Source organism: Gossypium raimondii, chromosome 10, assembly GCF_025698545.1.
Source record: "Gossypium raimondii isolate GPD5lz chromosome 10, ASM2569854v1, whole genome shotgun sequence".
NCBI classification, from domain to species: domain Eukaryota; kingdom Viridiplantae; phylum Streptophyta; class Magnoliopsida; order Malvales; family Malvaceae; genus Gossypium; species Gossypium raimondii.
Genome location: NC_068574.1, coordinates 29,064,508 through 29,076,901, shown reverse-complemented (window position 1 = coordinate 29,076,901; position 12,394 = coordinate 29,064,508). Strand labels below are relative to the sequence as shown.

General features: G+C 29.6%; 1 protein-coding gene across 1 annotated transcript; it reads left to right on the top strand.

The window, feature by feature from the left end:
• The first annotated feature begins 10,537 nt into the window (after positions 1-10,537).
• LOC105778683 (germin-like protein subfamily 3 member 2) lies at positions 10,538-11,437 on the top strand. Its single transcript, XM_012602430.2, has one exon. It carries the CDS (start codon positions 10,669-10,671, stop codon positions 11,293-11,295), a length of 627 nt encoding a protein of 208 aa, XP_012457884.2. The 5' UTR covers positions 10,538-10,668; the 3' UTR covers positions 11,296-11,437.
• The last annotated feature ends 957 nt before the right edge of the window (positions 11,438-12,394 follow it).

Here is a 12,394-nt window from a genome sequence, read left to right as displayed (position 1 = left end):
AAAGAGAAAGAAAACCTAACCTAAAAATCGTAAACCCTGAAGAAACAATTTAGCCACAAAATATGAGTTCAAAGGCTCAAAAAGTAGTATTTATAGTCTACTAATATTTAACCTAATGTTGATCACTTTGTTGTTAAGTAAAAAGAAGACAACCTTGTTTTGACACAAAATTTCTCTTGCAATTTTTTTCACTCGTCAGGCTTGGGTATCGCGATACCGATAATAGTCTTAAGATTGGGAGTCTTGGTATCACGATACCACTATAAATGACCTCGATTCTCTTCATTTGAGCATTGTTAGGGGTACCACAACTTTCATGCTTCAATATTGTGATACCCCCTTCTTGATGATATTTTCTTCACGTTCAGGCCATTATCAACTCCCCACACCACTCGATCATATTGCTAGGTTCCCCATGGCACGATTGGCCATTTTGGGTCTAAAAATAGCTTAAAATTAATAAAAAACAATTTATTAACAACAAAACTAAAAATCGATAAAAACATATAAAATACATTTAAATTGCTTGAGAATAAGCTCCTCAAGTGTATTAGAGAGCCTAATTTGACGTATCAAATTACTGTAGATCACTAATAGGGTTAAATGACATTTGATATCTACATTTCGGGCTCAAAATTCTTCTTCGAGTCCCCACTTTGTACCTAATCCTTGTCTGAAACTCTTTTAATGTTATGCTTTGGTTGAATATTAGATCTTCAGATTAGGTTGATACAAAAATAGGCCCAATTTCGATCTCACAAATTTGACCGTTGTAATGGATAACAACTATGACTCGCCTATTCATATTGAACCAAATATCCTATTCCACATATTTAAAATTGAGTAAATAGTAAAAAATATAGTTCTCATCACCGAAATCCCTAAACCTACACGTAATTTAATGAATTACCTTTGCTTCGACGAAAACATAGGAACGAGATTTATGGTTTTTTAGCATAATGTCGATAACTCCTAATGCCAAGTATCATTAAGATCAACAATTTGCTTCAAAGGTCGGTATGGAAACTCAATGGATTATATTAAGTTTATTTTATAGAGATCTTATCTCGACACACATGAAACGATTCCACAAACAACACATGCCCTGGGCATCACAGGTTTTTTAAGGAAAAACTTAAATTTGAAATTTGTGAGGGCAAAAACTCTCTCCCACAACGGCATTTTTCAGCACCCAAACATGGTAGAGAAATTTATCCCGAGAATACTGGGTTGTAGGGGCTCAGAGGGGGAAGCAATCAAGTCTTCTTGAGGGTTGAGATGGCCATATAGAAAACGCCCCCTGCAGGAAGCGTTTTCTCCTAATATGGCAATGAAAACGCCTCCTGCAGGATGCGTTTTCTAGCCACATGTCAATAGAAAATGTGTCTTGCAATAAGTGTGTTCACTTCCATGTCAGGTGAAAATGCTTCCTGTAGGGGGCGTTTTCTCTATGGTCATTTCAACCCGCAGGCCACTTGATTGCTTCTGACTCTGAGCCTTTGCAACCCGGAATTCCCGAGATAAATTTCATACATTACAACCTAGGATTCTCGGGATAAAAAGAAAAAAATTCCCTTTTTAACCCACCTCATCCCTTATATAAATGCATGCTCCTATCCCTTAGTCACCCATATCTCAATCTTCTTTAAATTATTTTTTTCTTTTTCTTGTGTGCTGAAGTTTTCGGGTTTAAAGATTTATTTCTTTCTCACTTTGAGGGACACATAGTCATAGTTTTAAGTTGTATTTGAGTTCACTATGATTTCGTGGAGCTTGGTAAATTACAAATTTCACTTGTCGTGTGAGTATGGAGCCATCACCTGAGAAGTCGAGATCACTTTGTAACTCGAGGTCTACATTGATGGTGATTATACCATCTTGGTTTGAAGTGTAATTAAGGCTTCAAGTTTACAAAGGTTATGTTGTCAAAAGATGGAGTATAACCGTGGTTGTAACACCCCTAACCCGTATCTATCGCCAGAATAGGGCTATATTACCAAAGTTTACTAATTAATTTTCAGACTTTTCTTTTCATCAAGCATTCATATTTATAACCAATTAAAATCAAAACATTAATGAGCTAACGTTAACCAATTTCACTTTTACATGCCATTATAACTAGAATCAAATCATCCAAAATTATCGATAGAACCAATGGATAATGTGATATATCTCCAACAAGCTTCCAACTCAATCGAGCTTCCGATAATCATTTCAATGCATCAAATAAGTATACATATTACCAATAATAATTCAATTCCAATAATAAAACACACACACATATATATAATATTCATTACCAAATAGCATTCACTTCAATTTAAATTATACGAATATAGTTTATATGAACTTACCGAAGCTAAATTGCGAAATACCAAAATTCAATGACATTTTGGAAATTTTCTATTTTCTCAAATTTCCACCCAATCTTGATCTAAATTAATATTTCATTCAATTTACTAATTTAAATAATAAAAAATTCATTTCATGCAATTTGGTCACTTTTGACATTTTACAAATTTACCCTTAAAGTTTTACTTTTATTCAATTTAGTCCCCGAGCCTAAAACGTGCAAATTATCCATTCTAGCTGAATATTCATATATATATATTTTCCTCCTCCTCCTCTCCATTCCACATCCTTAATTTATATAATATGCTTATAAGTAACATTATCTATGATTTTACTATTTACTTGTAAATTTATTCAAAACTGTCCATTTGAGTCATAGCCACTAAATTATTTTTATCTTGAGTTAAAGAACTCCAAATTAGTATCCGCTAATTTTCCCTGAAAATAGACTCACATATATTCTTATCATAAATTTTTAGATTTTTTTGTTTAGCCAATAAGTACAGTTTATTCTTTAAAGTCACCTCTGTTCTGCTGTCTGACAGTTCCGACCCTTCTTCACTAAAACTTAATTATCTCCTTGTACAGAATTCAGATGATATCCCCGTTTGTTTCTATTGAAAATATACTCTTTAAGGATTTTAAAAATATAAATTATAACCCGTAATTGTTTTTTACAATTTTTTATGATTTTCCAAAGTCAGAATAGGGGAACCCGAAATCATTCTGACATTGTCTCACAAAATCTATTATGTCTCATGATTTACAATTCCATTACTTTCACCATTTCTTCTATGAGAAACTAGACTCAGTAAGCTTTAATTCCATATTTTTTTCATTCTCTAATTTCATTTCCACGATTTATGGTGATTTTTCAAAGTTAACCTGCTGCTGTTGTCCAAAAAGATTTTAGTGCAAAATGTTAATTACTAAGTTTATAACTTCCTTATTCCCTTTCTCTATAATATTTCCCATCACTTTCACTTATTTCTCTTCACTAATATATCAAGAAAATAAGAATTTATATAAGAAAACTCTACTATAACATCTTTTCCATGCTATTTCAATAATATCAAACTTAAAAATATATTGAAATCTCAATGTTCTTACCTTGTCCTATTGGTTTCAACCTTTAACTTGATTTTCTCTCTCCTCCAGCTTCAATTTCTTGAATCTAACTTGATATTCTAGCTCCCCATAGTCTCCTTGTTATCTTTCTCTCTTGATGGCTACGGAAATTCTTTTGATTTCTAATTGAAAATGGTGAATTTTTTGGTGGAAGGACCAAATTGTAAAGAAAGCAAAACTTTCTTTCTTCTCTTCTCTTCTAACGTGAATTGCATGGAAAATATGGTGGGTTGGTTCCTTTTCATCTTTCTTTCCACTTATATATACTAAATAATAAAATAATAAAATAATAAAATATCATTTAAAAATCAAATTAAAATATTAATAAACTAATATTTATTTATTTAATTAATCTAAAATATCTCCAACATATCATTATCTTCTAGATTTCTCTCTCTTCTAAATGACCATTTTGCCCTTTATGATCTTTGAAAATTCCATCCTTGAGTCATTACTTAATTTGGTAAAATTATGATTTAGTCCCTCATAATTCTTCACCTATTCAATTTGGTCCTAATTCATCCATTTTCCTTAGTTTCTAGATTATTCCAACCTTAAAATATTTGCACTATTAGTCCTTCAACTTTTTCTTATTTGCACTTTAACCCCTCAAATTTTGAGTATTTACCTTTGGGCAACAAAACTTTTCTCACTTTTGCGATTTAGTCCTTTCTTGAATTAATATGTCATAATTTACTTCTTAATGCTGACATAACTCAAAATTACCCTTTTTATCACTTTATTTCCTTATTTTACTATATCAGGAATATTATCTTACATTCTTACTGTAGTAATTTTTGGGGTATTACAATGGTAGTAGTTTATGGTGGTTATGCGAGCACGACAACAAGTTTTTCTCGTCAGAGGAGCATGCTTTATAAAACCCATACACAAGTTCAAGGAAGAAAATCACAATGGTCTTCTAGTATAATCAAGTAATTCGTTTTATCCATTTCCACCAAAGGCAGTGACCCTATTTCACCCCAATTCTGTCATAGGTTATAGTAACGGGGTCACCACCTTTGGTGGAGATAGGTAAAACAAGTTACTTGATTATATTGAAACGTCACTGTGTTTTTCTTTCTTGTACTTGTGTATGAGTTTTGTAAAACATCTTTTTCCAATGAGAAAAACACGTTGCCATGCCCGTATAACCTTTGTAAACTTGAAGCCCTAGTTACACTTGAACCCCAAACTTTATAATCACCATCAACTAGGACCTTGAGTTGCAACATGATTCGGCTTCCCAGGTGAGGGCTCCATACTCACATGGAAAATGAAATTTGTAGGTCACCCGGCTCCACGACACCACCGTAAATTCAAGTATTCCTTAAAATTATAACCATTTCTATCTCAAACTCGGACAAAGATAAATCTACAAATTTCTAATTTCTAACCACAAGAAAAAAAATACAATTTTTAGCAAATTGAAAACGCACTATAAGACGTGTTTTCATTTTGGCATCAGTGAAAACGCTCCCTACAAGACGTGTTTTCCTTTCTCTCTCGAAAGATAGCGTAGATAGATAAATTAAAGAAACAACGTAATTTCTCAATTTTTTTCATCATATTCTTATAATTTTACCATTTTTTATAAAATTAAAAATAAAATAAAAATTTCATATGTCAAATCAAATCACTAACCAAACTGATGTTAAACATGATAATTACATAATAATAATTTTATTTTTATGCTTTAATTGAGAAACTCTCTTTGGAAAGAGAAATGATATTAATTAACATATGAAAATATGAAAATTGGCTTAAGAAAAATTGATTATTTTTCTCTTCATTTGAAAAGCTTATATTAGCTTGGTAATTAAACTAAAATGAGTATTAGATTGGAAATATTTAATATTTTGTTTTATTGAGGTAAGAAAACGTGACTTTGATAAAAAAAAAGTTTTGATTGCCAAGAATCCTTCAATTTTTTAAGAGTATCAATTTTTATTTTTAGTTTGAAATGAGTTAGGAATGATTTTCTTTATTAGAGTTTGGTTCCTTTTATAGTGGAGAGTTAGGTGTGGGATTTTTCTTTTCCATTTTTTGGAATATGAGAGAATTTGAGAGAAATTCTTTGACAATTAATCTAACACGAATTGATTTCTTAAAATTGGATTGTCTTGACCCAATTTTCACTAAATTGATTTCTTTAACCATCACATCATCCATTAATTAGTCAATTATGATTGAATTAAAAATGAAAAAGATGGAAAATTAGTTTAGGTATGAGACATGACTTTTCTCTTTTTCATGAACTAGAATATAGAATGGTGATAATTCAATTTGATAGTTTTAAAGTAGTTAAAGTTATTTAAAATAGATCATTGGAGGCTTCAAGTTCTACTTTGTTTAGGCAAATTAAACCGTTCTTAAAACATGAAAGTTAGTGATTTATAATACGTGTTCTTAGAAAAGAGAACCAAATTATCGATCATCTAGCTAGAATGACTTCTAATTGAAAGGAAGAGTTGCAAGTTTTTGTTGATCTGTTAAGAAGGCTTTAGTAATGATTTGTTCTGATAAAACAAATGATATTTTTACTGAAAATAATCCTTTTAGTAACTAAATATTATTTTCTCTTTATAAAGAAACCAATTTCCAAAAAGAAAATTGTGTGATTAAAATAAATTTTCTTTAGTCAGATCACATCCATCAGTTAGTTATTTTAAAGAAAATTATAACAAAATAATATATATATATATATATTCTTGAAACCATGGAAAAGAAAACCTTGGAATTTGAATATTCTTTTAGCTTTTACTTGAAATCGTAGAAAAACATTGGAAATTTCAGTATGATGTTGACTTAAGGCAAAATAGATTTACCATAAATCGATTTCTCTTTCCACTTGAAAAATGTACTAGTTTAGTAAATAATAAAAAGGATGTATTAAATTAAAGATATTATTGGATTAAAAAACCGCACAAGGAATTTTCATTTTATTTAAGAAATTAGTTTATATGCGTGCATATGGACTTATTTGAGAGTGGAGTTTTACCTTTTCTGGATGACATATGAATAATTGGTATCGTTATAGGATGCAAAAACCTAAACATTAGATTCTACTGCTTTTTCTAGTCATGTACATCAACTATTATGATTTGGAAATTTAACTATAGTTTTATTTTATTTATTAAATCTATCCTCTTCCTTGCATTATTCTGTCTAGTCTTGCAACAAATATATCAGACACTCACGTAAAACTTCCATCAACATCTTCCTTCACAATCTTGATAGAAGGTGTTTCTGTTGCATCAAAATTTGTTGTATCCCAAAATTGCAAAAATTATAAAGGTATGGTGCTTCAGAGAAATTATCTTAAAAATAATTTATTTTCTTTCGTTGTAAAAAATAATTCGGAAATGTTATTATTAAGATACAATGTCTTAAATTGTTTTAATAAATTAGAAAGTTTTCACTCAAAATTGGTTAAAATGGATTGATTCATTCCAACTGTAATTTGGTTTCCCACATATACCTTCCCAAAAGTCATAATCTCTCGACAACAAAATCTAAATAAAAGAATTCACCTTTTCGACTCAATGAAAGTTTGACTTTGTTCCAACAATTCGTCAATTTCAATGACACCATTCAAAACTTATATTTTTGTTTATCGAAGCATCAACCTCTTATCTATTTTTTTTAATATACATACACGATGTGAGCAAAATAAAATTATCTAATAAATATATTTATAAAAATTATTGTAAATAACAATAATACCCTAAAATCCTTTATAAAGTATAAATGATTTTATATGTGTAAAGTACAAACGTAGAATACTAAAAAGTATGAGTTGAAATATTATTATATGTATAATTTTATATTTTCTATATAAGATATATAAAATAATAATAATACTCTAAAATAGTACAATTTTATTATAAAGTAAAGGTATTTTAACTTTTCTTCCAATTGAGCCGATACTCCATTAATCTATAACATCAACTCAATCAATAATTTTATATTAAGTGTAGACAAATATATTTATAAAAATTGCTATAAATAATAAATAAGGCTTTCATTAAATGATAACATATAAATGTAGAAAACTTGGTATGGATTCATATTCTATTATCTGCGTGTTTTCTATATAAAATGATAATTTAGTTTGTAATGTGAAGGTATTTTTATTTTTTCAACCGAGTTGGTATTCAATGAACTTATGACACAAACTCTTTCGGGGACTTTGTAATAAGTATAGACAAATATATTTATAAAAAATTATATAAATAACAAATAAGGCTTTAGTTGAAAAGAAAATTATAAATATAGAAAACTAAAAGGCATGTGTTCAAATTCTATTATGTGTATAATTTTTTTAAGATTTTCTATATAATAGGTCAATTTAGTTAAGTAAAGTGAGGTATTTTTATTTTTCAACTAAGTTGGTATTCGGTTAACTTATCATACCAACTCAATCTAAGTATGGGTGAATATGTTATCCTTATAACAATTAGGGTAAACTACAGATGGTCACCCTATTTTTAAAAATTTACAATTTATGTATCCATGTTATATAGTTGAATAATTTTGTTCACTCCTATTAAAATTGTGAAGGAAATCTAAGGTGGAGTTATATCTAAAATTTTATTTTTTCATATAATTTAAGTAAACTAAAAAAAAAAAAAGGCTTAAGGGTGTAAAAAGCTCTCAAACTCTTTTTTTTTTTGCACTCAATTGAGCACTTGAATTTTTAAAATGCATCAAAAAGGCCCTCAAACTTATTCGAAAAAAGCAATTAAGCCCTTTCTTTTCTTTTTTTTTAACTCAATTGGGTACTTAAACTTTCAAAATGTATCAAAAAGACCCTCAAAATTTTTCAAAAAAGCAATTAAGCCCCTACTCTTATTAAAAATTAGAAATAAAATTATAATAAATAATAAACTTTAGAAAAATTATTAAATTTTAATAAAATTTATAAAAAATTAGATTTTTTTATAAAATCTTAAAAAATAAAAAATTGTAAAATTTTATAAAAATCATAAAAATATTAACGACCCCTAGCTTTTTTCAATTAAAGTCATTACGTGTTGCAACACAGCGTAGCACGTGTCGAAAAATGATAAAAAGTAAAAATCAATAAAATTTACAGAAAAATTATAAAATGCTTCTTTTGGTACTATAATTTTATAATTTTTTATGAAATTTATATTTCTTTACATTTTGTATAATTTTCTTATGACTTTATAAAATTTTATAACTTTTTTATATTTCTATAGATTTTATAGTTTTTAAGATTTTGATAAAATATTAAAATTTTTATATTTTATTTTACAATTTTATATTTTTTATAATTTTTAATATTTTAATTTTATTAAATTTAATAATATTTATAGCATTTATTGATTTTAATTTTTATAATTCTTTTCTAATTTTTAATAAATGCATGGACTTAATTGCTTTTTTTTAAATGTTTAAGGGCTTTTTTGATACATTTTAAAAGTTTAAGTATCCAAACGAGTGCAAAAAAAATAGGGGCTTGATTGATTTTTTTGAAAAATTTTGAGGACTTTTTGCATGCTTAAGCCTGAAAAAATTACCAGTTTAGTCCCTAATCTTTTAATATAAATGAGGTTTAACCATAAAATTCGGGACATTTGCACTGCTGAGCTCCATTTCTCTGGTTTATGAAATCAGAAAGTATCGGAAGAGCACGGAGCTGCTGATCCAAAAGCTTCCATTTAAGAGGTTAGTGAGGGAAATCGCTAAGGATTTCAAGGCCGATTTGAGATTCCAAAGCAACGCCGTGGCTGCCCTCCAGGAAGCAGCAGAGGCGTATCTAGTGGGGCTTTTCAAGGATACTAATCTCTCTGCTATTCATGCCAAAAACTGGTTACGATTATGCCGAAAGATATTCAACTTGCTAGAAGGATTAGAGGAGAAAGAGCTTAAGCCATGATATGTCGTTGCCTTGGATTTTTAAGATTTGGTATTCCATTCAAGTTATTGTTAATTTAATGTGTTTGTACAAATCAACAAATTAAGATGTCATATTTCTCTATTAATCTTCGGTTTGCTAACTCTGTTTTAGAGGTTGCCAAACCAACATGCTTTTTCTGTGTGTGTTTCTTTCGTTTGCTAAGGGAAATTAGTAATGAAGCTTAAAGGAGATGATTTTTTAATAAAGAAATTAAATAGGTAATGTTAAGAAAACAACAAAATAGGTAGCTGATGCACACCTCAATCCACAAAACAACTATGGGTTTTTTTTCATTTGTAGGAATGAATAGCCATGGTGACTCTTGCCATTGCTTTGGGAAGAGAGGGAATCAATGCTTTCCGCTTTGATTTGCTAACAATGGGTAACAAAATGATTGTAATTGAAGAACCACATTGATCTTCCATTTCCTTCTTGCTTTCCTTCGTTTCCCTTCCCAATTTCTTCTCTTAACTTATGGGTTACTCTTAGACTAGAAAAAAGGGGCTTCATGTCCCCAATTATTAGGGTTAATCCTAATTTATATTAAAAGATGGGGATTAAAATGATAATTTTTATTTTACTTAAATTATATGGAAAACCAAAATTTTAAAATTAATGCTACAGGGTGACTAAAGTGATTAAACTATATAACATGAGTGCTTAAATTATAAACTTTTTTGAATGCCTAAAATAGAAACTTATAAAAGTTTGGTGACCATTTATGTAGTTTACCTAATAATTAACATAATAATTTAATAATAATTTTATTCGGAAATAATTATATAATATATATTATATACTTCTCTAAATATTTACCGTTTACATCTTACAAATATTTAGAATGCGTGATGCGAAGCACATGATTCTTACTAGTATATAAAGAAATAAAAGCACATGGATTGCTTTATGCTTATCTTCATTTGGAATCTAGAGTCAACTTTAAGATTTGTGTAGTGATTCGATTATCTTAAAATATACGCTTATTTCAATAATCAAAACATAAAATACAGCTAATCTTTGCTCTACCTAATATTCCACTATATACTCAAAATAAGTTTACCAGAAATTGCAGAAGAAGCTGTCATTTTTTTAAAGCTTTATCAACTGCCTTCGCCACTGGCTATATATATGGCAACAGGTATAATTTTAGAAATATTAATGTCTTCCCACTGTGGGTTTCACATGCCTTGGAGTCAGACTTGTTCTTCATTAATTATTCATATATGTAAAGATTGGAGAGCAGCATTTTCAAGTTGACAGCAATGTGTCCAAAGCTACCACTTTTGCTGGTGTTATTCCTCTATTATGCCATTACAAGCTTGGGATCTGACCCTGATCCTGTCCAAGACTTTTGTATCCCCAGCACAGGGATTGCAGCATGCAAGAATTCGTCGGCTGCCACGGTCGAAGATTTCGTGTTTTCCGGCATAAAGTTTCCGGGGAAATTCAGTGAAACAGGTTTAGCAGCTACGTCAGTGAATGTCAACATCTTTCCGGGATTGAATATACTAGGCATGTCGTTCGTTCGAGCTGATTTCGAAGTCGGCGGCATCAACATGCCGCATTTCCATCCGAGAGCAACCGAAATAGCATTTGTTCTTGAAGGGAAAATCTACTCAGGATTCGTCGATACCGAAAACCGAATCTTCGCTAAAGTGATTGAGAAGGGTGAAGTCATGGTGTTTCCAAAGGGGCTATTGCACTTTCAAATGAATGTTGGAGATATGCCTGCAACAATCTTGGGAAGTTTCGACAGCCAAAATCCAGGTTTGGTCAGAATTCCGAATGCCGTTTTCGGTTCCGGGATCGAAGAAAAGCTTCTGGAGAAGGCCTTTGGATTGAACTCCAAGGAGATTGCCAAGCTGAGGAAGAGGTTTGCTCCACATTAGTAGCCATATTGTCATATTGCCAAGCTGCTACAATAATTGTCATATTGTCTGCAGATTGTTTAGAGAAGTTTTTAGAACAGATTATATAAAAAAAAAATGAATTGTTCCTGGTTTGAATTAAACAATCACAATTTTTTTTAAATAGTAGATATCTAAAATAGGGAAGCTTTGACAAAAATTTCAAGTAATTTCATATTGCTGGCAGCAAATCAAGCCACGAAACTTCCAAATACAACTGTTTATAGATTTAACTATCTGTTTAGTCTTGAGAGTCTGTCTGAAATTGGAGAAGGTTTAAGTAAAGATATTAGGCTCGAAAAATAGACTTGAACAACAAAATTAGACCTGTTTAAAATATGGGCTAGACTTGAGTTTGAACAATAAAGACTCGAGCCTAGCCCTGTTCATCCCGTTTTTAAGTTTATAATATTTTATATTATGCTATTTTTATATATTATGTAATTTATAACACATTAAAAAAAATAAATCTATACTAAATATATAATACTACTCTTATGTAACATTGAAATAATATTAAGATTGACTATATAAAAATTTCCAATAAATAGAAAAATATATAAAATTATTAAATATTAAATTAAAATAATATGGGCGGACCTACAATAAACTTGGGTTAATCTTTTGCATATATGAGCTGGCTTAGACAAAATTTTAAGCTCATATTTTGGATCGGGTTAGACTTGAACCTGACTCGACTCAACTTAACTCAACTCAACTCAACTCAACTCATGAACACCTCTACTTCCAAATATGTCATAATAATATTAATAAGTTAAAATCATCATTTCACTTAAATATTGTAAAGCAAGGCTCTTTTGGCAACTGCTTAAAAAACCTTTAGAAATTATGGATGCTTAAGTTGGCGAAAGAGGCAGCTGGCTTCTTCAATGGGATAATTCCATTTACAGCCTCTCCTCAAAATTAAAAGATTCAATTTAGTCCTTTTTAACCTTTGATTAAATGGAAAAAATCATAATTTTAATCCTTTTGAAAAATTAATAATTTAATATAAGTATTTTAACTTTGAGCCCCAAATTTTATAATCTTATCTCAACCCTTAAACAATTTTTTTGACTTC